This window comes from Molossus molossus, unplaced genomic scaffold, assembly GCF_014108415.1.
Source record: "Molossus molossus isolate mMolMol1 unplaced genomic scaffold, mMolMol1.p scaffold_m16_p_2, whole genome shotgun sequence".
Lineage (NCBI taxonomy): Eukaryota > Metazoa > Chordata > Mammalia > Chiroptera > Molossidae > Molossus > Molossus molossus.
In genome coordinates this window covers 123,225,722-123,252,501 of record NW_023425355.1, presented here as the reverse complement: position 1 = coordinate 123,252,501, position 26,780 = coordinate 123,225,722, and the positions used below count along the sequence as shown (strand labels likewise).

Sequence of the window (26,780 nt, the reverse complement as noted above, 5' to 3'; positions counted from 1 at the left end):
TGGAGCGGGGTCATTCGAAGAGAAGTAGGTAGCATTTAGAGACAAAGGTTGAAAGAGGGGCAAAGATGAGTTCAGTGTTGGGTCTATTCAGTTTAAAGTTTCTGAAGGACATTAAAATGGAAAGAAATCAGTAGAATATGCAGGTCTGAAATTCAAAAGATCATTCTCAGCTGCAAATGCTATAAAGGGATAATTATTAGCAGACTGAAACTACACAAGTGGATGAATTTTCAGAGTAGATGAGAGAAAGGAATGGGAAAGAACTTTAGAAGCATGAGTCGAACTTAACTGGGCAAACTAGATTCTGTATGGACCAGCGAAAAATGTAATTTGGCTTCTAATGTTCCATTTTACTTTTCTCATGAGAGAAGTAACTTTATACCTTCCTTAGGTGGTAGCTTTTTAGAAACCAAGTCAAAAATTTGAAACTGGAAGTCCTTCTTCTCAGCAATCCAAAGACCTTAATAAAGTAACCAAAAGAACTGAACTGAAAGAAGTGCTTGGAGATTCAATGAGCATGAGAATGTGGAGAGAGGGTTCTGCCAGAAAGAGTGAGCCAATAAGATAGACCTCTCCTGAAGTGCTTGTTTTGTACCATGGACAAGCTTAACGTTTTAGTCCCTTCTTAGTTTACATTCCCTAAATCCACCAAATTAATTTCTGATCTTAATTTGCTTTTCCAAAGAGGCTTCTCTTTGAAAAGCAGGTATTTCCCATTGAGATCTATTGACTCTGTGATACTTATCGATTGCATGCGAATGTCTTTCTGTGCCTACCAGGCCTTTATTTAATTGAATAAACTGATACCAGATCTGTATTGGAAACAGAAAGTCCAAACACTGTCACTGAGAGGAGGTCCTCTCTCCACCAGAGTCCTTTTGATAGAGCTACAAATATAACTCCCCAACTGCAGGTTAAATCTTTTTTTCATGGTCATGGGAGTACCCATAGTCTGGATTTCAGGACTAGAGGTCCTTTATTCCCCAATAAGCATCTTTAGTCAATTTTCATTCTTCAATCTCTAACTCAATTTCAAGATTTACTTGGTCTCTTAATTTCCATGTATTGATGGGTCATTACTCCTAAGTTTACGCTCTTAGTTCAAAATCTGTTTTTTAAATTTCCTCGATGGTGGCCTTTTCTTCTTATGAAACGTCACCAGACTGACTTCTTCAGTAATTCATGTCATTATCTGGAACTCATTTACCTTTCACTGTGGTCTCCCTCATCATTGTTTAGGTACTATTTTTGCCCCTATTTTCTGATGGAACTAAAAATGAGTACTCAATAATCCTTCAGTTATCATAGCATGAACAAGGTAGCACTTCATTAGGCAAAGAGAGTCATCATTCAACAAATATTTACCAATGCCCTATTATATCACTTGGGTCAGGATCTGTCAAATAAGAAATGCAGCTTATATGCTCAGACTAATGTGAAGAACAAACATTGAACAATTAGTAACATAATCCATGTTTTTATTTATAATTAGGGTAAATATTAATGAAAGAAAAACAGAAGGAGTTAAGAGAGTGGCTAAAGAGACAGGACCTAGTTTGAGAAGATGATGTCCCTAAGATTTGTTAATTTCCAAAGATATGTAATAAAAAAATTAAGTTATGAGTCATGTTACACTACATGGATTTTTCCATTAGGTGTATGGGGTGAAATACAACGATGGCACTATGAACAGCTATAAGTCCAAAGAGACTTCCTTGTCAGATTAAGGTTGGGGCAGCATGTGCCATGATGGAATAGAGCAATATTTCTTTGGGTAAAATCTCAAAGCAGACTGATAAATGGTTCTTTTAGCTATAAGTCAGTATTTTGGTCTTGTGTAATCTCTTGATTATGTCACTACCTTTGTGACTGTGGGAAAATCATGTAATTTCACCAGGTCCTTCATCTTTAAAATAAGAGGATTTAGGAAAACCCATGGGTTTCATTAGATTTGTCATCTTAGATCCTCCCAAGCCTGGTTTAGCAAGACTGGAAAAACAAATCTGCATTGTCCACCCAGCATGACCACGACATCATTATAGCCAACAATAGTTTTAGGAATAAGGTAGCTCATACCTTTTCTGAATGCTTGCCCAAGAGGCATTGATGTTCTCTGTTATCATGTGTACTTTTCTGGTATCGTCTGCAGAATAATCCCGGAGAAGTTTCAGTGCCAAGTCATTTGCCACATCTACATTTATCTTCCATTGGCGGATGTCTTTGGCCAACTGCTATAGGTGCATATGGGAAAAAGAATGGATGTCAGTATTCTCTGAAATCTCTAATTGGAGTTTCTTTTTTGTCCTAAAAATTATCTATTACATTTTTCAAATTATAACACATTTATAACGCATGCTTGTTATAAAGATTTAAAAAAAAAACCTTATGATACATCATCTGTGTATTATATCGTGTGTCCACCACTCAAAGTCAAATCTTCCCTCACCAAATATTTGATCCCCCTTTACCCTTTACTACTACACCATCCCCCGGTAACCACCATACTGTTTTTTGTGTTTTTGTGGTTTTGTTCATTTGTTTGTTTTTCTTGTTTATTCATTTACTTTCAGTTTTATATCCCACCTGAGTAAAATCATATCGTTCTTGGCTTTTTCTGATTTATTTCACTTAGCATGATATTTTCAAGGCAAATCCATGTTGTTGCAAATGGAAGTATTATATCCTTTCTTATGGCTGAGTAGTATTCCATTGTGTATATAAAACTGTATACTTGAAACCTATATAATTGTATGAGCCAATGTCATTTCAATAAATCTAATAAAAAACCTAGTACAAAATTGTTTAAAGATTAAACCTTAAAATGCTTCCTAAGTAGCTTTTGTATCCTCAAGTCAGAGCATGTCTACATGACTGCTTTTAATCTATCATGTGGTTTAGTCCATCATGACAGTATAAGCTAACCCATTTTTTCACAATAAAACGTTTCAAATGCAGCATGCTGAGTAAGAACCAGTAACAGGTATTTCAGTTTAGTAGCAATTAATTGAAAATAAACGGAATTTAATTGCTTTTGTCAGGGGAGGAGAACAAAAAAACTATAAAAATAAGCTCCTATATAACTGTTGACTATGTGACTTTGAAGAGACAAAAAAAAAAAAAATACTTCATGTATTTCTTTTCCTCTTCATTAACTTGTTGAATTGTTTATGTAATTAGTGCCATCTACTGGCATTCAACTAAAGCTGCATATAGAAAACACTGAACATCAAAGGAACAGTGCTGTTATTCTAGTTATAAACTTTTTTGAAGAATTAGTTTATTCATAATACTTTAAAAATATATTCTACTTTAGCCTTGGCCAGTTTTCTCAGTGGTTAGAGCATCAGCCTTTGGTCCAGAGAGACCCGGGTTCGGTTCCCGCTAAGGGCATGTACCTCGGTTGCAGTTTGTCCCCGGCCCTGGTTGGGTCGTGCCAGTGGCAACCACTTGATGTGTCCCTTTCACGTCGATGTCTCTCTGTCTGTCTGTCTGTCTGTCTGTCTGTCTCTCTCTCTCTCCCTCCCACTCTATCTGAACAAAAAAATGGAAAAATGTCCTTGGGTGAGGATAAAAATAAATAAATAAATAAAATAAAATAAAATAAAAATATATCCTACTTTGCCCTGGCTGGTTTGGCTCAGCGGTTGGAGCGTCGGCCTGCAGTCCTGAGAGACCCGGGTTCGGTTCCCACTAAGGGCACGTACCTCGGTTGCGGTTTGTCCCCGGCCCTGGTTGGTTGTGCGGGTGGCAGCCACTCGATGTGTTCCTTTCACATCGATGTTTCTCTCTCTCTCTCTGTTCCTCTCTCCCCCTCCTAGTCTACCTGAACAAAAAAATGGAAAAATGTCCTCGGGTGAGGATAAAATTATATATATATATATATATATATATATATCCTACTTTAAAATTAGTATAAAATTGCAAATATAAGAATTTTGCTAAACCAAATGACCTATGTTTTCTTCTCTGTCTTTGGCAATTTAGTATTATCAAACTAAGTATGTCATCACTTGAAATATCATACATCAAAGAAAGAAATAAATCAATGAAAAATTTATCTGGAAGCATCTTAACCCCAAATTTCTATTAAGCATTGCTGCGAGTGCATGGAGAAGACTTTTAAGCATTAAGATAATATTAGTTGCTAAGATAGTTATATTAAATCCAACATGCTGGGTTAAGCCATTGATAAATGGACAAAGGAATAGGAACAGTCAATTCAAGCAAGAGAGAATAAAAAGGTTTTATGAAAAAAGAAAAAGGCCAATCCCCAACAGACTTATGGCTTAGAATCAGCAAGACCAGCTCTATCCAACATGGGGACTAAATTCACCTTGTGGTAACCCTTAGCCTCATAATCTGCTCATTGTAATACATTGGCATGCTAAACAACACACCCTGTACTTCCATGATCGGAAATGGAAAGCCCATATAAGGGCACACCATGGCTGCCTGGGCTCTTCCCAGAAGTCTCCACCCCTTTCCCAGAAAAATCCTGAATATTCCTCCCCCTTACTGAATGTCCTACCTCTCTATTAAATGAGTCTCAGTAAAAGAAGTAAATCCTACTAGGAGGGGTGGCTCTGCCTATGGAATAGACTTCTCTCTGTCCTATTCCACTAATAAACTTCTTTTTTACTGTAAATACTCAAAAAATATACTTTCAAAAGACAAAATAATAGAATATTAAATCAAGATGGCACAATTTGATATCAATTAAATTAATAAAAAATAAAATCCAAAGCTAGAGAGGCTGGTAAAACAAGCACATTCATGAACTACTGCTGAGAAGAGGATCTATCAGGGCAATTTGTCAATAGATACCAAGTCCCATAAAAACCCTCACTCCCGCCCTGGCCAGTTTGGCTCAGCGGTGAGAGCATCGGCCCACGGACCAGAGAGTCCTGGGTTGGGTTCCTGCTAAGGGTGGGTACCTCAGTTGCAGTTTGTCCCTGGCCCCCTGTTGGGGTCGTGTGAGTGGCAGCCAGTCAATGTGTCTTTCTCATGTTGATGTTTCTCTCTCTGTCTCTCTCTCTCTCTCTCTTCCTCACTCTCGATCTGAAGATAAATCCAAAAATGTCCTCTGGTGAGGATAAAAAACAAAACAAAAACAAACCCTCACTCTCATTTACCCACTAATCTCACTTTTGTTATTTTACTGTAATCAAATATTAAAAGAGAAATAAATACATTGTAGGAATACAGATCTTTATTAACTAAGATAGAAAAAAATAAATGATTTCAATACTTAATGAGAAGACATTAAAATAACATAACACATCAACCCAGTGCTCTCCTCTGCAGTAAATGTGTACAGAAATTATAAGTAAAAAACAGAATATAATTTCTATCTATACTATATTTCTTTTTTTTTTTTTTAATCCTCACCTGAAGACATTTCTGCATTTATCTTCATATAGAGCAGGAGGGAGAGAGTGAGGAAGAGAGCGAGAAACATCGATGTGAGAGAGACACATCGACTGGTTGCCACCCACACGACCCCAACCAGGGCCGGGGACAAACTGCAACCGAGGTACGTGCCCTTAGCGGGAACTGAAGCCGGGACTCTCTGGACCACGGGTCAACACTTTAACCACTGAGCTAAACCGGCCAGGGCTACACTGTATTTCTTAAATCTGTAAGAATATATACTCATGAGCTAGAAGGGCAACAGAGGAAATTGAAAATAATTGATGTATCTAAAAAGTAATACTTTCTGCTTTAATAATTGTTCTTTTATATTACTATGAGATTTACATAGTAATAAAAATCAAATACTAGTGCTTTTAGCACAGTATCAGTATCTTTAGGTGGACTCCTATTCCTTGAAAATGTATAATCTCTATATAATCTGGCATTAAATAGAACATGTTATTCTAGAAACAAACAAAATAATTGCATTTATTGCATATAATAAATAGACCCAGATAACCAAACTAATACTGAGCAGCTAAAGCCAGTATCACTAAATTTTGCTATGAAAGCAAAAAGAATTTTGAAGGCAGAGTATAGTTGCTGCCCTACAAAGCAATTAAAATGTATCCTTTTGGAATGCTTGCCTTTCTTTATATATTCCTTGTATCAAGCTCTACAGATCCTATTTTCCACTTTTCAAATCTTCATGCTTTGCAAAAGCCTTTCTGAAGTGAACCACATGCCCTTAGAGATTCCCCTTTCTAGAAATTATCTAAGGTAATGTTAAAGAGAAAACCACAGGCCTAAAATGGCGTCACTTGTGCTAAAGCCCATGCTATCAAATCTAGATGTAGTAATACCTGACCTAATTGCTGTATTTTTCCTCTCCCAGAAGTATAATCTTCATCAACTGTCTGGAATTTTTTGGTCATCACCAAAGAGGTAATCTGTCATGAGGGCCCTCTCCATCATCCCCCTCATAGAAAGAAGAGGCAATCTGCATGATAAAAACACTTGCCTGTTCCCTTTTCTCCCCAAGAAGATGCCCTGTTCTACAAATAATCCTTTCTTTTCTTTTGTCAGTATCTCCCTTGACTCACTTTTCTTCCTATAAAAATCTTCCAGTTTGTACAACTCCAAGTGCCCTTTTAGTTGCTAGACGGGAAGCTGCCTGATTCATAAATCACTTCATGAAGCCAATGAGATTTTCAAATATACGAGGTTGAATTTTGTTTTTCTAACGGTACAAAATTACCTCTCCTTCCCTTCCCCTCTTCACTTAAGTTAAACCGACAGTGTTAAAAGTAATGTATACTAAGATATAAAAAGACCAATTGGTCCTTATTATCCAGAGGATGGTACTTGCATTTTTAATTCTTTTTTTTATTCTTCACCCGAGGATATTTTTCTACTTATTATCAGATAGAATGGGAGGGAGTGAGAGAGAGACAGAGAGAAACATCAATGTGATAGAGCCTGGTCCGCAGGCCAATGCTATAACTGGCCAGGGCAGTATTTGCATTTTAAAAGATTTAATTGCCCTGGCCGGTTTGACTCACCAGTTAGAGCATCAGCCCATGGACCAGAGAGACTTGGGTTCTGTTCCCGATAAGGGCACATACTTCAGTTGCAGTTTGTCCCTGGCCCCAATGGGTGTTGTGCGGGTGGCAACCAGTTGAAGTGTCTCTCTCACATCGATGTTTCTCTCTTCCTCACTCTCTCTCTCCCTCTCTATCTGAAGATGAATTTAAAAATGTCCTCAGGTGAGGATTAAAAAAAAAAAAGAGTTCATTATCCATCATCTATTAAATCTCTAATTGGTAGCATGTGAATCCACAAAACTTAAACCAATGAGTTGGTTCCCTTTTCGCGAGGTAATTCCTTTTTAAAAAGGACGCAACTGTTAGCCCTGGCCAGTTTGGCTCAGCGGTTAGAGCGTCGGCCTGCGGTCCGGAGAGACCCGGGTTCGGTTCCCGCTAAGGGCACGTACTTCGGTTGCAGTTTGTCCCCGGCCCTGGTTGGTCGTGCAGGTGGCAGCCACTCGATGTGTCCCTTCACGTCGATGTTTCTTTCTCTCTCTCTCCCTCCCACTCTATCTGTACAAAAAAATGGAAAAATATCCTCGGTGAGGATAAAAAAAAAAAAAAAAGGATGCAACTGTTAATGAAATACTTATTATGAATTAACATCAGCGCAGGAATATGAACTATAAATGAAAAATTTAACAAATAATTATAATCATTTATTTTTATCTAGGAAAGATAAATACTCTTGGAAGCAACCCCTCACTTATTGGTTGCTATTTGAAGTCTCGACATAAGAGGGTATATACTCTTTGGTTCTAATCTACAGATCATAAAACACACCTAAAAGTGTAAGTTTAAAAGTATGCTAGAATTTGCCCTGGACAGTTTGGCTCAATGGTTAGAGTGCTGGCCCGAGGACCCATGAGTCGCAGGTTCGATTCCGGTCAGGGGCAGGTGCCTCAGTTGTGGTTCGTCCCCGGCCCTGGTCAGGTCGTGCGGGAGGCAACCAGTCGATGTGATTCTATCACGTCGATGTTTCTTTCTGTCTCTCTGTCTCCCTCCCTCCCACTCTATCTGATAATAAGTAGAAAAATATCCTCAGGTGAGGAATAAAAAAAAGTAGGCTAGAATTTGCCAAAGAACTGAAGGAAATAGCAAGCTAAAGTTAAGTTGAAACTTCATAGTAAACAAGTAGTAAGAAAGTGTGGCTTGGTTTCAATCCAGAGGTTTTTCATGGATTTTAACAGATGAAAGGCAAAAAAATGTGCAATATCGTTTTCTCCAAATTTGTATTCACACTGAAATTTAGATTTTTATACCTAGGAAAATCTTGAGTGATTGCTAACGCTCTGAATACTGCCTAGGTTTTTTGTTTGTTTTTTTATCCTCACCCGAGGACTTTTTTTTTTTTTTGCATTTATCTTCAAATAGAGTGGGAGGGAGAGAGGGAGGAAGAGAGAGAGAGAAACATGGATGTGAGAGAAACACATCGAGTGGCTGCCACCGACACAACCCCAACTGGGCTGGGGACAAATTGCATCCGAGGTACGTGCCCTTAGCGGGAACCAAACCCGGGACTCTCTGGTCCGCGGGCCAATGCTCTAACCACTGAACCAAACCGGCCAGGGCGCTGGCTAGGTTTTGCAAGAATATGGGATTAAAAAGAAAAAAAAAATCCACTGACCTTGGCTAACACTGACAGGGCTAAGGCCCTTATCTGAACTCAAAGGTTGTCAATGGCAGCCTTCCTTTTCCTTTCTTTAAGACATTTCACCAGAACAGACTGGCTTTCCTTCCTCCTAAGCAGTGGTTCTCAACCTTCCTACTCCTGCGACCCTTTAATACAGTTCATGTTGGTGTGACCCCTAACCATAAAATTATTTTTGTTGCTACTTCATAACTGTAATTTTGCTACTGTCATGTCTTAGGTGACCCCTGTGAAAGGATCATTCGACCCCCAAAGGGGTTGTGACCAACAGGTTGAGAACCACTGTAGGGTAATCTGGTGACCACACTGGGCTTTAACCAAGTGTCATGCACACTAACAATGACCTTGATCAAGCTTTGCTTACTACTGTGATATTTACTACTGGGATGACTCCAGACCATAGGAGTATAAATTCAAAAATACAATAGAATTCACATGCTGTCTTTATTTCGGAATTCCATTCACAAGGGTATACACTACACGGAATTGTTTGTGTGGTGATCCTGTTGTGTGAAGAAATTTAAAATACTGTAAGCACTAGCCTATGAAAAAGATTATTTCTGTGTGTGTGTGTGTGTGTGTTTTCTATGAAGAATATAAAATGCTAAATCCCCAAAAGATTGTGGCACCAATCAGGAAAGAAATATTTCATATTCAAAGCTAAAATGCTGCTGCTGCAGTATGTGCTTGGTATTTATACATAGTAGTTTAGGCATAAAAGTGATAGTGGGCTATGGGACAACCTGAATTAATTTCAAGAATTTTGAGTATTAAAATTTTTCAGATTTTTTCTTGTTGTTAATCCTCACCCGAGGATATTTTTTTCCATTGATTTTTTTTAGAGAGAGTGGAAGGAAGGGAGGGAGGGGGAGAGAGAGAGAGAGAGAGAGAGAGAGAGAGAGAGAGAGAGAGAGAGAAACATGTGAGAAAGACACACTGATTGGTTGCCTCCTGTACATGGTCCGACCTGGGCCAGTGATCAAACCTGCAGCCCAGGTAAGTGCCATTGGCTGGAAATCAAACCCGAAACCCTTCTGTGAGTGGGTTGACACTTTAACCACTGAACATACCAGCCAGGGCAAAAACATTTCAGTTTTAATGTTAATAATCTCTCATTTTTTAATTTGTAAAAATTCAATCTAGGGATATTGACCCTATATGGGAGAAAACAATGGAGGAAGACAAAGACATTAAAAGTCTAGGCAACAGAATGAGTCTGCTAGGTTTGAATCCTGGCTTAATAGCTGACTAGTTATGTGACAAATGGGAAAGTTAATTCTCTCTGTGCCTCAGTTTCCTCCTTTGCTAAAAGGATATATTCATAGTATTTACCTTGAAAGATTAGTATAAGGATTCATTTAGAAAATCCAGGGAAAACACTTAGGATGGCACCTGGCATATTCAAAGCATTAAATAAATATTAGATATTATCATCATCATTACTACAACTACAATTACTACTACTGCTCTAGTACTACTGAGACAGCCCAGCAAGCCAGGACAAGTAGAACAGGGAAAGTGAGACAGACAACTGAACAAACTCACACAGCAATTTACAGCGGAGACAGAAGGTCACTTCCCTAGAAATAACATCTAGGCCTCAGTTGTATTTCAGCTCCAGACCCAGAAAAGCAGCAAAATCAGGTGGACAACACCAATACCAGCTGCAATGACTAATGACCCTGTGCCCTGACACTGACCAATCAGTAAGGACCACGACCTTAAAGGAGCACACCTAGAACACTGATGACTATTCTGCTGAAACCCTCCCCTGGGACCTCCCCTGAGATTTCCACCTGCAAGGGAGAAAGAAAAGCCTCAAGACAAAGGACCCAGGGTGTGCTCTCCTCCCCAGGGGCACTCCTACTCCTCCTTCGCTCCCCCTGCAGGCATGCATCTCCTAGACTCTCAGGGACCCCAGGAGGCTTTCAACCAGGGCAGCAATGGGCAGTGGCAGTTCATCCCAGGCAACCCCCCTGAGCCTGTCCCCAAGGCCCCCCTTTCTCTGACTTCTTAGTGAGCCAAAGCAGCCCAGCCTAGGCTCATTTCCCCAGCCCTTCCTTGTTTCACTGTCCCCAGCTTTACTAAACATCCCCAAAAATTCACCTGGACTCAGGTTGTGAATTTTTTCCTGCAGGAAGTCAAGAACCCACACAGTACTGTCCCAGCCCTAGGCAGACCCGCTCAGGGTCAGGTCCCCTTTCTGATAACAACTGGAGGAGAGTGAATGCTTAATATTTCAATGTGACATGCATCTATCTGCAGAGGAAAAGAGGATCGATATAAGCGAGAGTGATTAAGACAGTGATTTGTGGGATTTGTGAGTGGAGACTAAGACCCCATTAGAGTCAGGATGTCCACACTACACCTGTGAATCCTAAGGGTTTAAAACAGTGCTTGGCATTGTAAGGGTTTAGAATGAGTCATCCCCCTCTGGCCAGTTTGGCTCAGGGGTTAGAGCATCGACTCTCGGACCAATGACTCGTGGGTTTGATTACCGTCAAGGGCACGTACCTCGGTTGCGATTTGTCCCCAGCCCTGGTTGGGGACGAACGGGTGGCAGCCACTCGATATGTCCCTTTCACATCAATGTTTCTTTCTCTCTCTCTTCCTCTCTCTCCCTCCCACTCTATCTGAACAAAAAATGGAGAAATGTCCTCGGGTGAGGATAAAAAAGAAAAAAAAAACACATTATTATATGAAATGCAATAGGCAGTGGCAGTTCATCCCAGCAAACCCTGGGCTTGTCCCCAAGGCCCCCTTTCTCTGACTTCTTAGTGAGCCAAAGCAGCCCAGCCTAGGCTCATTTCCCCAGCCCTTCCTTGTTTCACTGTCCCCAGCTTTACTAAACATCCCCCAAAATTCTCCTGGACTCAAGTTGTGAAATTTTTCTTGCAGGAAGTCAAGAACCCATACAGTACTGGCCAAGCCCCAGGTAGACCCACTAAGGCCAGGCCCCCTTTCCGGTAACAGTACTACTACTGCTATTTTATTTTATTATTATTATTTTTTTATCTTTATTGAGTTTTAGAGACAGAAGAAGGGAGAGGGAGAGAGAGATAGAAACATCAGTGAGAGAGAACATCGACTAGCTGCCTCCTGCATGCCCTCCACTGAGGATCAGGCCCACAACCTGGGCATATGCCCTGACCTAGAATCGAACCGGTGACCTCTTGGTGTATGGGTTGATGCTCAACCACTGAGCCACACCGGCCGGGCTACTACTACTATTTTAAATGAACCACATACATTCACCCCAGGGTGAGCCTCTGCTGAATGCAGAGCAAAGGACTTATGGCTTCACAGACATTGTCTATGACATGGAAGCTCTAAAAGGCTCTCTTTAATTCAGAAGCTACATGTGAGTACATAGACTTATAATTAAAAATGGAAGGTTGAGTATTGTTTACGTTTTCTTATAAAATATGTTTTGGGATATTCACCTGCAAGTGAAATTAACTTTTGCTCCAGGTTAAATAGATTCTAAAATTTTTGAATAATTGTGATTCAAAGGCGCTTCCTGAAAGGGAATGCAGAGTCATGAAAAGGCATCTTCCCAGCGAGTCTCGCTCAGCCACTGGTGTTGCAGTTTGACCTTAAGAAAGTCATTAACCTTTTAAGTTCCAGTTCTGTTGTCTGCAAAATACAATGGGGCTACTTATTCTGCTTATGCCTCAGGTTTGTCATGAGGTAAAAATCAAATTGCTTGGAACATTATAAAACAGAATCTTTATATATATATATATATAATTTTAATGCTCACCCAAGGATATTTTTCCATTTATCTTCAGATAGAGTAGGAGGAAGATGGAGGGAGGGAGGGAGGGAGGGAAAGGGGGAGAGAGAGAGAGACATCAATGTGAGAGAGACGCATCGACAAGTTACCTCCCACATGACCGGGATCAAACTGCAACTAAGGTTCGTGCCCTTGACCGGAATCAAACCTGAGACTCATTGGTCCATGGGCCGATGCTCTAACCACTGAGCCAAACTGGCCAGGGCTTAATATATTTACGAACAAAAAGGTCTAAATATTGGGTTTCTTTCACTTTTCATACATGTTCTAAGAGATTCACACACAAAAATTTAGCACTGTGAGCTAATAGCTAAGAGCTTATTTGTTCTTAGATCCCTTCTCTGCCCATCTGCTACTCTACTCAGTACTGCAGAGGGACTAACCACTTTAAGAATCAGAATTTCCCAGGATTCCTTGCTAGCTGGTTTCTAAGTGGATTTGGCCAGTGACAGGCCCTCTCTTTCTATGAGGGCTGTGTCTTCTTTGTGTCTCCATTTCCCACTGGACGAATTCTCGCTCTGAAGTTTCAGTATCTGCTGTGAAGCTCCCACAGTGGTCAAGGTAGCACCAGATGGCTATGGGTTCTGGGATTTGCTACCATTCGTTGGCCCTCCAGCCCTTGAGACATAACAACGTCCTGATTGTGGTAAATTCCAGGTTGCCTCCCTATCTCCTACTGGGCTTCTCAGTTTCATCATTAGCCATGGAACCAGTCATCTGTATTCAGTTTCCTCTGTTTGAAATATCTAGTATTGTTTCTAGACTAGATCCAGATGATACAAACTGAAATAAATCTCATAGCAAATGACCCGACCAACAATCACATAGGAGAAGTTCGACATACTAGTTATGTGACAAAAGGGAAAGTTAATTATCCTCTCTGCGCCTCCGTGTCATAAAGTATCAACATTTTATGAAGTATGCATTTTGCAAAACATCACACTTTACATCTTGTATCCTTCTCTCCAATCCCAGAGGAAGAGGTGACTCTTGCTATGGGAAGCTGATTCTTACATCTGGACACTCATCTATTCGGGATCCTCCCTTTCATGTACTACTTCTCTCTTTGTGTCATTTCAACCTCTTGTCTCTTTGCAAAGTCTTTTCCCACAGCCTTTAAATACAAGCCTCTTGTCGTGGATGGTTTGGCTCAGCGGTTAGAGCATCAGCCCGTGGACCAAGAAGTCACATGTTCGATTCCAGCCAAGGTCACCTACCTAGGTTGCAGTTCATCCCCAGCCCTGCTCGGGGTCGTGCAAATGGCAACCAGTAGATGTGTCTCTCTCACATCGATGTTTCTCTCTCTCTCTCTCTCTCTCTCCCCCCCCCTCCCTCCCTCTCTTCCACTATCTCTGAAGATAAATAGAAAAATATCCTCTGATGAGGATTAAAAAAACTGAAAACTAAATAAATACAAGCCTCTTCCCATCATGAAATACCAACAAAATATGCTTTTCATCATTTTCTTTCTCTTCACAGTTTTGTTCCTTAGAAGACAACTATTCACTCATTATGTCAACTTGATTACATTTCTGCTACTCTATAATTCACCCAAATCAGGTTCTGCTATCACCATGCCACTTATACTTCTCTGATGGAAGCCACCATGGCAAATTGGATTATTAGCCTCAATTCTTTTTTTTCTTTTTTTTTATGAAATTTTTATTTATTTTTTTGTTACAGATATTTTACCTTTTTACCCCATTGGCACCCCCCACCCCACCTCCGCCTCGTCCCCGGCTTAGTTGTCTATGTCCATTGGTCATGCATACATGCATATAAGTTCTGTGGTTTATCTCTTCCCACCCACCCCCACCCGCTCTTCTGAGGAATGTCAGTCTGTGCCCTACTTCCATGTTTCTGGGTCTACTGTATTCCTCAGACTGTTATGTTCATTATATTCCGTATATAAGTGAGATCATGTGGTATTTGTCTTTTTCTGCTTGGCTTCTTTCACTTAGGATAATACTTTCCAGGTCCCTCCATGTCGTCTCAAAGGATAAGAGATCTTTCTTTCTTACCGCTGCATAGTACTCCATTGTGTATATGTACCACAGCTTTTTTATCCATTCATCTACTGGTGGACACTTGTATTAGCCTCAATTCTTTACCCCACCCTATACCCATGCCCTTTGCTACATCGCTTTGAATATCCTGCTATAAAAGGCAGTTTGCTTCCTTGCCCTTGACAATGAGCTCGGCCACATGATTTGCTTTCCCTAATCCTAATGATATCTTAAAAGAAGAGACATAAGCATAGGTTTGAAATGTGCTCCTCCAGTGGAGCCAGTCCTTCTATACCTTTGCTATCACCAGGAGACAACCATGCACTGGGCTAGCCTGCTTATCCCTGAAGAAGAATGAGTGACACGTGGAGAAGAGCCACCCCAATCAACCTGCAGGCTGAAGCAGTGCCACCCCAGCCAAGCTGAAAACTCAATTTGAAGTTGTTAGTTATGCAGGATTTTTGGGAAAACAGTTAACTGATTCAGTCACCGACGGCCAATACCTGTGGAAAGTTATAGGTTCTCATTTACTTGATGTATTTGCAGCTACTGGTGCTATTGACTACTCTATTCTTGAGGCTCCAGCTTTTCTTGTCCCCTCTCTTTGGGTCTCCTCTATGCTCTCCTATGGTTCAAGTTTTTCTTTCTTTTTTTTTATTAAAATATTTTTTATTAATTTTTAGAAAGAGAGGAAAGGAGAGGGAGAGAGAGAGAAACACTGATGTGAGAGCAGAACATCAATCCACTAGGATCTAGTCCGCAACTCAGGCACATGCCCTGACCAGGAGTCAAACCTGCAATCGTTCAGTGCATGAGACGACATCCAACCAACTGAGCCACATGGGCTCAAGTTATTCTTTTTCTGCTTTCCTGAAATGTTGGTGTTTCTCAAAGTTCTGTCTCTAGCTCAGTCTTCTCCTTCTGCAGTTTCAGTTAATTCTCAACCAAAGGAGGATGCAGGGAGCATACCCATAGTGAGGTTACATTATAATTTTCCCTTATTTCCAAATCTTCTGCCCCCATTGACACTGCCTTCAGTTAATCTCTCACCATCTCTTGCTTGGTCTCTGCAATAACCATTTTATTGGCTTCCTCCTTCCACTCCCAAACCAGCTCTTCTATCCACAGACAGCTGCTCAAGAGATCTTTTTGAAAGGCAAGTAGAACTACATTACTCCTCTGTAAAACCTTTCAGTGATTCTCTATTACCTACAAGACAAAGTTCAAATCTTTCTTCTTGGATTACATGCCCTCAAATATATGACCCTTACCTACCTAATCACTTTCATCTTTTGTTATCTTTTTTCCACTCTCTCCTTTCCTTTGACTCAATCCCATAATTGTCCATATAAGAACACAACAACTCTGAAAGGTTAAGTGACTTGTGGCAGGTGACATAGCTAGTCAGTGGGAGAGGCATTGCAAAAATGCAAGTGTCTTGACTCCAATATTCAGGGCTCAATCTAGTTAAAGAAGTTATGCTTCCAAATAAAAGAATTTAAGGAAAATGATTGGGTTTATTATCATTGAACTTTGAAGACTATAAAATAGTCTCCTTGATGAGTATAGCAAGATAGGAAAATTATTTTGTATAATAAAGTAAGACATTGCCAAACAAAGCAGAAAAAAAATACATATTTGGGTTATTAAAAAAATCACTAAACGATTTACTTCTAAGTATGAATTAATGTTCTATAAATCTTTATTGGGAAAAAGAAACACCATTTCTTTCTTGCCTGTGTGAATTAAAATGACCCATAAAACCTCTTTATGGATTTATAATAGAAACATTAAAATATCTGTAAGGAAGTGATTTCAAAAGTAAATCCTCTCACCATTAACTTGGAGACTCATCTATTAAACCTCTGACATTACCAAACAACTCTGTTTCAGAAGGTAACATTCTATACAGGGGATACTATTTAAGAAAATGGCACTAATTTTCCAGCTTACTGGAAATGATTAATCTTTTCAATAGCTTTGAGGACTACATACTAAAGTTGTTACTTTTTTGTCCTTTCAACAATGACTACAAGCTGAGAGCAGGCTAGTAAATGTGTTATCGGCCAACCCATTAGAGTTCCATTATTTTCTGTCTTACATGGCTTCATGTAATGAATTTTTATAATTAAACTAATGGCATACAATTTATTTCCCCCCCTCTTTACTTTCAGGCCCCATTTCTCTTCCAGCTTCTTTGGAATAAGTTTTGTACAGAAAGAAGGGAGGAGAGCCCTCCAAGTGCTTCATTACCTTAATTTCATTATGACATTTTGGAAAGCATTCTCTTTATCAGGCCTCTCGTGTTAATTTGCTGAGTTTATTAAAAGGCATAAGCAGTGTTGTAATTAAGAAATCACCCAGCTACCTCAGGCATCGAAGAGAAGTTTGGTGGAGAGGGTGTGGAAATGGTTGGGTGGATATGATTCTAGAGAGAATGCCAGAGGACAGATTCCTGGTCAGGGCACATGCCCAGGTTGTGAGCATGGTCCTCAGTAGGGGGCATGCAGGAGGTGGTCAATCGAGGTCCTCTCTCATCGATGTTTCCATCTCTCTCTCCCTCTCCCTTTCTCTGTCTCTCTAATATATCAATAAAGAAAAAAAATTTTAAAAAAATGCAGCTGTCATCAGCCATGGTCCTTGAGTGACTGAGCTAAGTAGAGGTCTCTCTGTCTAAAAGGGGCATGTGACATGAATAAAATACAAATTGGTGATTGCTTGTTAGTGTGGCATAACTTAGCCTATCCTGACCAACATACCTACTCAGTCAGGTATGACCTTATCTCATAGAGTAGGGCAATTCTACAAATTCCAGATATTTTGGAACCAGGACCAGGGACAGAATAAGCTAGTATAACAACACATAAAAAATAGGTCCCGTTGTTAATAAAGGTTTAGAAACTATGTTTCTAAAGCAGTTTACACATTTGAATAAGAAAAGATCTATAGTCTTCATGACATATACATATACCCTTTCAATGAAACTTTATTAAAACATAATTTACATAACATAAAATTCACCCATTTAAAGTATATAATTTAGTAGTTTTTAGTATGTTCACAAAGTTGTGAAGCCATTACCACAATGGAATTTTGGAACATTTTCTTCATCCTCAAGAGAAACCCTATACCAATTATCAATTATTTTCCATTGTTCATTTTCTCCTTCCCCAGCCTTTCCTGGGTATTTATATAAATGGATTCATAAAATATGTGGTCTTTTGTGACTGACTTCTTTCATTCAGCATAGTGCTTTTATAGTTCCTCCATTTTATAGCAGTACTTTATTCATTTTTATTGCCAAATAATATTCCATTGCTGGATATACTACCCTTTCTTTTTTTTAATCCATTCATTAGTTGAAGACATTTCAGTTGTTTTCTACTTTTTGGCTATTATAAATAATGCTGCTACAAACATCTGTATAAAGGTTTTGTGTGGACACATGTTTTCATTTCTCTTGAGTGTGGCACTTTTATTTCATATAGTAATTCCAAATTTATTATCTCCAGGAACTGCCAAACTTTATTTCAAAATGGTTGCACCATTTTACATTTCCACCAGCAATGGATGAGGGTTCCAGTTATTCCACATCCTTGTCAATACTAATTATTGTCTTATTAAAAATTTTAACCATCTTAGTGTGAGTATAAAGTGGTATCTCATTATGGTTTTCATCTGTATTTTCCTAGTGACTAATGATGTTGACCATCTTTTCATATGCTCATTGTCATTTGTACATCTTCTTTGTAGAAATGTCTATTAAAATCCTTTGTTAATTTGTAATAGTCATTTATCTTTGTTGTTGAACTATAAGAGTTCTTCATATATTCTGGATACAGGTCCCTTATCAGATGTATTCTTTGGAAATATTTTCCCCATTCTGTGGCTTGTCTTTTCATATTCATTATGATACTGCTTTTGGCATAAAAAATTTTAATTTTGATGAAATCCAGTTTCTGTATTTTTTCTTTTGTCATCTTTTCTTTTGGAGTCACATCTAAGAAAACATCACCTAGCTCATTGTACTCCTGTGTTGTCTTGTAAGAGTTTACGTTTAGTTCTTATGCTTAGCTCTATACGTAATTCATTTTTGAGTTAACTTTTGTGTATGGTGTGAGGTGGGGTCAAACTTCATTGTTTTGTATGTGGATATTCAGTTTTCCAGGCACGAGATTTGAAAACCATTCTCTTCCTATTAATTGTCATGGCACTCTTTTCAAAAATCAATTTATCATAAATGCAAGGAGTTAATTCTGGACTTTCGATTTTATTTCATTTTTCTATATGTCGGTCTTCATGTCAGTACTACGCTGTCTTGATGACTGTAGTTTAGCTGGAAGTTTTGAAACTGGAAATCATGAGTCCTTCAACTTTGTTCTTTTCTCAAGGTTTTTTAGGATATTCTTTGTCCCTTGCATTTTAGTATAAATGTTGAGATCCCCTTGTCAATTTCTGGAGAAAAACCAGCTAGGATTTTGGTTAGAATTCTGTATAATCTATAGATCAATTTGGAGATGCTACTATTTTAAAAATATTAAAAATTTTGATCTGGGAGCATGGGATATTTTCCTGCTTATTTAGATCTTCTTTAATTTCTTTCAACAATGCTTTGTAGTTGTCAGTGTATAAGTCTCATATTTCTTATTCCTAAGTATATTATTTTATTTATTTTTATTTTTTTAATCCTCACCCGAGGACATTTTTCACTCAGATAAAGCGGGAAGGAGAGAGAGGAAGAGAGAGAAACATCGATGTGAAAGGGACACATTGAGTGGCCGCCACCCACACGACCCAACCAGGGCCGGGGACAAACTGCAGCCAAGGTACATGCCCTTAGCGGGAACCGAACCCGAGTCTCTGTGACTGCAGGCTGACGCTCTAACCGCTGAGCCAAACCGGCCAGGGCAGTATTTTATTTTTTGATGCCATTATAAATAAAATAGTTTTCTCAATTTCATTTTTCAGATTATTCATTGCTAATGTATAGAAAATCATGTGATTTTTATATTTTGAGTTTGCATCCTGCAAATATGCTGAATTAATTTATTAATCCTAATATTATTTATTGTTTAATCTTCATCCAAGGACATACTTAGAGAGAAAGAGAGAAGGGGGAGAGAGAGAGAGTAACATCAATTGGCTACCTGCTGTATGCCCCCTACTGGGGATCAAGCCCCAAACCTGGGCATGTTCCCTGACCAGGAATTGATCTGGTGACCTCTTGATGCATGGGTTGATGTTCAACCACTGAGCCATACCTGATGGCTGGGAAAAGTTTTTAAATTACTGATTCAATTTCTTTACTTGTGAAGATCTATTCAGATTTTCTATTTCTTCAATCAATAATATCCTCCTATAATTGTTTTATTTCTGAGGTTAACACTTATATATCCTCTTTTATTTCTAAGATTAGTAATTTGAACCTTCCCTCTCTTTTATTCCTTAGTCAGTCTAGTAGAAGAATTGTTAATGTTGATCTTTTCAAATAACCAACTTTTGGATTTATTGATTTTTTTCCTCTTGTTTTTCTTTTCTCTATTTTACTGATTTCATATAATCTTTACTCCTTCCTTCCTTCTGCTTGCTTTAGGTTTAATGATCTTTTTTTATAGTTTCTTAACTTGGAATGTTGGGTTACTCAGTTGAGATTTTTCTTCCTTCTCAATATAGGTATTTACAGCTACGAATTTCACTCTAAGCACTGTATTAGTTGCATCCTGTAATTCACTATGTTGTGTTCTCATTTCAATTCATCTGAAAGTATTTTTGCATTTCTTTTGTGATTTTTTTCTTTGACCCATTGGTTGTTTAAGAATGCATTGTATCATTTTTCATACTTGTAAATTCCCCAAATTCACTTTTGTTTTCGATTTTTACTTTTATTCAATTATGGTCAGAGAAACGACACTGTATGATTTCAATCCTTTTACATGCATCACAATTTGTGTTATGGCCTAGCATATGGTCTATCCTGGAGAATATTCCATGTGCAATTGAGATGAATGTGTATTCTGTTATTATTGGGTGGAGTGTTCTATAGGTGACTGTTAGTTCATAGGTCTTGTTAGTTCACAGTGTTTTTCCCAGTCTCCTATTTCCTTGTCGATATTCTGCCTAGCTACTCTATCCTTATTAAAGGTGAGGTATTAAAGTCTCTGCTCTATTGAATTTCTATTTCTCCCCTCTATTCTGTTAGTTTTTACTTTGTGTAGTTTTCTTAGTTCTTGCCTTTCCTTTCCTCAGAGTAGAATTAAGATCTGTCTTCAAGTTCGCTGACTCTTCTGCTAGCTTACACCTGATGTTGAGCACCCCTAGTTAAAACTTAATTTCAATTATGTACTTTAAAACTCAAGAATCTTTTTTTGGTCCCTGTTTATAATTTATATCTCTTTATTGATATTCTCTATTTGGCAAGATATGCATATAACCTTCTAGATCTCCCAGGAATGTCAGAGCTTTCCAAAGCAAAGACCCCTGAAGACATCTCATTCTCCAAAGTTTTTCTCCAGGCTCTGGTTATCTCCACTGGTAATACAGCTTCAGACAGCTGTTATTTAAACTATTGCTGTTGATTGTTTTGGATAAACACTCTGAAGATAGGTTTTTTCCTGGGGAGTTAGCTCAAAGTCAGGCCAAACAAATGATAAGGCCTTGTGTATAGGATTGTTCTAGGGAGTAGCAAAACAGATTAAATAGTGATAATGCTCTGGGTATAAAAATGGGTCTTTTAAAGGCACTCCAAATCTGATCTTCTTTCTCTGGTGGCTGTATGGCTACTAATTTTCAAGGATAGCTGGGAAAAAGTGATGGGAACAGGCCAAGGTAAAAAGTCTTAAACCCTGCTGTTCTTATTGAAATGCAGCAGTTTTCATATTGTTGCTAACCTTTGGTTAATCTCCAGAGTTCAGAAAAGGCAATTTGGACAATATTTACAATTTGTTGCTTTTATGAAGGAGTAGATTTACAGAGCAGCCGCATTATACTTTCAAGCATGGAATAGGTTACACTGTGAAAAGGAAACAAAGCAGGATATGGTGCAATCAGAGCATAATGCTATTTAAGTCTTGGTGACTCTGCATTAAATATTTATATAGTATAGCAGTACCTGGGGAAACTACTCATTACTTTCTGTGCGCTATCAGTGATGTAGGAAGCACTCTGTATGCTTTGAGAAGTTTAATAGCTTTATACCTACTTTGGGAGGAAAAGTACTATTAGGTTATTGATTCTTTCTCCTTAATCATGTGGAAGCTTTAGGGGAGAACAAAAGGGAATCAAGAAAATGCAAGAAGAAATGGCAGATCTGAGCAAGAAGATTTCTGATAATATTTTCATTATTGTATCAGAAATGCAAACCTTGAACTGGCAGTGTGGGTCAATTTGCTTATTTAATTTTGTGCAGTCTAAAAGTCAACAAAACGTGCCCTGCTGGTGTGGCTCAGTGGTTGAGCATTGACCCATGCACCAAGAAGTTGCCGGTTCAATTCCTGGTCAGGGCACATGCCCAGGTTGTGGGCCCGATCCTCAGTGTGGGGCATGCAGGATGCGACCAATCGATGTTCTCTCTCATCGATGTTTCCCTCTCTCTCTCCCTCTCCCTTCATCTCTCTCTAAAATCAATAAAGAAAAAAAAAATTAAAAATAAAAGTAAACAAAACATGTGAAAGAAGAATTCAGCTTCCATTACTGTACATATCCTTACAGCAGATAAGGATAATATCTAATACCACTTATCCCCCCAAATAATGAAAACTATAAAGTTCTATTTCCATATTTGAAAAAGAAGTCTCTTTTATTAGTTTCCTTCCTAGTAAAAAAAATTGAGAGCCTCAAACAGCTACTGCATTTATTATATATAACACGTTCCACTTTTTAGATATAATGACATGATTACAATGTACCCATGTTTTAAGTTCCCTAAAGAATGTCTTCAAAACACAGATATTTTGCAGCCTTGGACATGTTTATTTAAAAATCTGATCAATTATTGGAGTTCTCGCCTCAGACAGCTTTAAGTATGATATAGCCAAATCAGCTAGACTCAAACAAGATTTCACTTCTCTATTGAATTCATGTACTCTTAGCTCAGTCAAGCACAAAACAGCTAATGCTGTCCCTTTTGAGAAGCTTTTATGCGGAATTTCACACAAAAGCAATCACAACACAGACAAAAAGAAATTTCTCTTTCAAAAGCTAAAAGGGGGAAAAAATACTTGAAAACTCTGAGCCTGGGTAAATCTCTCTTGACACTGGAAAAGAAAGTTTAAAATAATCAAGAAATCAGTTTTCCAAAAATTCATTGCCAAGTTTGGACCAATTTAATAGCCCTAGGAACAGGTTGTGAAGTCAACCAAGATACTGCCAAGTGAAATAAATCCCATGATGACCATTGCTGGCAGTTTTAGGTGCCAATTGCATATAATCTAACCCCTTATGAAAGTTAAATGGCACCATACCTCCTAGCCTTCTGTCATAGCTATTGGCAGGGATATTGATTAGGACAGAAATCTTGTATGATTTTCCCTAATTTCTCTTTCCATTGTAAAAGCACTTTATCATTTTACCAGGGCCATGGATAAGATCAAATGAAGCCATGTGGTCAACAAATCAACCACTTTGTTTGATTGTTTATTTACTTAATCCTCACCTGAAGATATTTTTGCATTTATCTTCAGATAGAGCAGGAGGGAGAGAGGGAGAAGAGAGAGAAATATCGATGTGAGAGAGACAAATTGATCAGTTGCCACCCACACAACCCCAACCAGGGCCAGGGATAAGCTGCAAATGAGGTACAGGCCCTTAGCGGGAACTGAACCCAGGGCTCTCTGGTCCATGGGCTGACACGCTAACTGCTGAGCCAAACCGGTCAGGGCCTTCGTTTATGTTTTTGTTTCTAAAAATTGAAGGCTATATAGGAAAGAAAGAAACTAAACATATATTATAGGCACCTCTTAATGACCTGTTCATTCATTTTTGACACAACAGGCTATCTACAGTCTGTTCTTTTGCCAAATCAGAACTCTTCAGTTGTCATCTCCTTCCGCCCTTCCCATACTTTCAAGATGAACTTTCCCTAGATTACACCTCAGATTTTATTTCTATTTTCTGAAGAGGTTTTTATTGTTCCCAATTTTTTCTGCACTATTTTTTCTAACCCAGAGAGGAGGTTTTACACATGTCCAATGAGTAAGAAAATGTTTAGACATGGAACTTTATAAAATATTATAAAGAATTAAAAATAATAATGATTAAAAATTATATAGCAACATATATAGTTTGGCAATAAAACTAACCTTAAAATAAAAAATCAAAATTGTATCCACATTATGAAGAGAATTCAATATGTAGATGAGAAATGGAAGAGATGAGAGATAAATATTAGCAATTATGAATATTAAAATATCAGAAGTGCAGGTGATATTTTTCCTTTAGTTCGGGTATGGTGACTGGTTTAAAATTTCAAACAGTGTAACAGTGCTGGTGGTTGCCTTTGAAACCACTTCATGGTGACATTGAAGACACACATCATGATCAGCTTTCCAACTTGGTAGACACAGCCTAACAATTGCCTTATAAGGCTCACTGGCTTTCTTGCTAATCTTAGGCACAAAGACTCAGAATTCATGGAGCAAAAAGTTCTTTGGTCAAATCAATCGGTGTCACCTTAGGTCTATTTTCACATTTTATTCCTAAAAGAAAATTGTAAGTCATAAGCCAGCTAATGTCTCTCAGTAGTGACAACACAGTACAAATAAAGTCCAGACTTCCATTGTATAGGCTCTCTGACATTTATAAGAATTAAAAATAGTACTTTTGTTCAGCCAGTATGGCTCAGTGATTGAGCATTGACCCATGCACCAAGAGGTCACCAGTTCGATTCCCGGTGAGGACACATGCCCAGGTTGTGGGTCTGATCCCCAGTGGGGGGCATGCAGGAAGTGGCCAATTGATGTTCTCTCTCATCAATGTTTCTATCTCTCTCTCCCTCTCCTTTCCTCTATCTCTAAAATTAATAAAAATAAATAAAAAAAATAGTAGTTTCATTAAAAATGGAATCCAATCTGCAGTGGTCTTTTTACTTTTTCATAGTAAAACAGAATGAAAACGTCTCCCCAGTATACTATTTCATTACTTTTCTTTTCCACCTGTTGGCTTATCAGTAATATAATCTTATTTGCCAATTCATAATTACAGTTGTCTCCCTTTCTGAGTCTCATGGTGTTTCTTGATTTGTTTTAACCACATAAACAATGGGTAGAAGAGAACAGCTGTGAGGTTATTTACAAGAGTAATTACTATATATTCACATCCTAACTCTGCTACTTGTAAAAGGAGTTACCAAACTTCTCTAGGCTTCAATTTTCTTACCTGCAACTGGGAATAATGACAGTACCTTTCCTGGAAGGTTTTTGAGAGGATGGAATAAGCCAATATATATGTAAAGTAAGTAGCAGTTTTTGACAAATAGTAAGTAGTACTTGCTACATGTTAGTTAGTATTAGTATTAGAATTACTCTTAGTTTTAGCATATGCCATCCAGGAAATGACAGGAAAATTACAGCTTTGCTCATTCTTATATATATTATAAACTTACATTAAAGTTGCAGCAATACATATAATTAAATTCCTCATATACATAACACAAACAAAAATATCACTTTCTGTAGATAATGGGCGATCCATTTTTGTGATGCAGTTTTAGAGGGACTATTTAAAAGCAATATTTTTAATCTCAAAAGTTTGACAAAAATAGCAATTATAATACAATCATGTCTTTGTTTTAGGTGTTTAAAAAATCTTACTTGTTTAGACAATAAAATTGTTTTTCCCTTTCATTTTTTCTTTTTTTTTAATTTTATTTTTGTTACAGATGTTTCTCCTTTTTTTTACCCCATAGGCACCCCCCCCCGCAGCTCCCCCACCCCGTTCCAACCTTGTTGTCCATGTCCATTGGTTATGCATATAAGTTCTGTGTTTTATCTCTTCCCACCCCCCACCCCCACAACCTCTTCTGAGGGATGTCCATCTGTGTCCTACTTCCATGTTTCTGGGTCTATTGTATTCCTCAGACTGTTATGTTCATTATATTCCATATATAAGTGAGATCATGTGGTATTTGTCTTTTTCTGCTTGGCTTCTTTCACTTAGGATAATACTTTCCAGGTCCCTCCATGTCGTCTCAAAGGATAAGAGATCTTTCTTTCTTACAACTGCGTAGTACTCCATTGTGTATATGTACCACTGCTTATTTATCCATTCGTCTACTGATGGACACTTGGGCTGTTTCCAGATCTTAGCTATTGTAAATAGTGCTGCTACGAACATGGGGGTACATATATTCTTCCTGATCGGTGTTTCAGGCTTCTTAGCGTATATTCCTAGAAGTGGGATCACTGGGTCAAATGGAAGTTCAATTTTTAATTTTTTGAGGTAACATCATATTGTTTTCCAGCCGCACCAGTCTGCATTCCCACCAGCGGTGTACTAGAGTCCCCTTTTCTCCACACCCTCACCAACACCTGTTGTTTGATGATTTGTTGATGGCGGCCATTCTGACAAGAGTGAGGTGCTACATCATTGTTCTTTTGATTTGCATCTCTCTGATGATTAGTGATGTTGAGCATTTCTTCATATGTCTCTTGGCCATTTGTATGTCCTGTTTGGAGAGGTGTCTATTCAGCTACTCTGCCCATTTTTTAATTGGGTTCTTTGTCTTCCTTTTGTTGAGTTGTATGAGTACTCTATATATTTTGGAAATTAACCCCTTATCTGATATATCATTGGTAATAATGTTCTCCCATACAGTGGGTTGCCTTTCCATTTTGATGATTGTTTCTTTTGCTGTGCAGAAGCTTTTTAGTTTGATGTAGTCTCATGTGTTCGCCTTTTCCTTTGTTTCTGTTGCCTTAGGTGATGTATCAGTGAAAATTCTGCTGCGAATGATGTCTGAAATTTTGATGCTTACATTTTCTTCTAGAATTTTTATGGATTCACGGGTCATATTTCAGTCTTTTATCTATTTTTAATTTATTTTTGTGTATGGTGTAAATTCATGGTTTAGTTTCATTTTTTTGCATGTAGCTGTCCAATTTTGCCAGTACCATTTATTAAAGAGGCCGTCTTTACTACACTGTATGCTCTTGCCACCTTTGTCAAATAATAATTGAGCATATTGCCTTGGGTCCATTTCTGGGTTCTCAGTTCTGTTCCACTGGTCTATATGCCTGTTCTTGTGCCAGTACCAGGCTGTTTTGATTACAGTCGCTTTGTAGTATAACCTGATACCTGGTATTGTGATCCCACCTACTTTGTCCTTCTTTTTCAAA

The 26,780-nt window shown here is 38.4% G+C and overlaps 1 protein-coding gene across 2 annotated transcripts in view; it reads right to left on the bottom strand.

The window, feature by feature from the left end:
* The window catches only part of DMD (dystrophin), a 2,326,146-nt gene that overhangs the window by 590,387 nt on the left and 1,708,979 nt on the right, over positions 1 to 26,780 (bottom strand). The window contains exon 54 of one of the 2 annotated variants that reach the window (XM_036270045.1): positions 2,077 to 2,231. In XM_036270045.1, coding sequence (XP_036125938.1) covers positions 2,077 to 2,231 — 155 coding nt within the window. Of the gene's footprint in view, positions 1 to 2,076; positions 2,232 to 26,780 lie in introns of those variants that run through there. The other variant, XM_036270042.1, reaches the window with a different exon arrangement.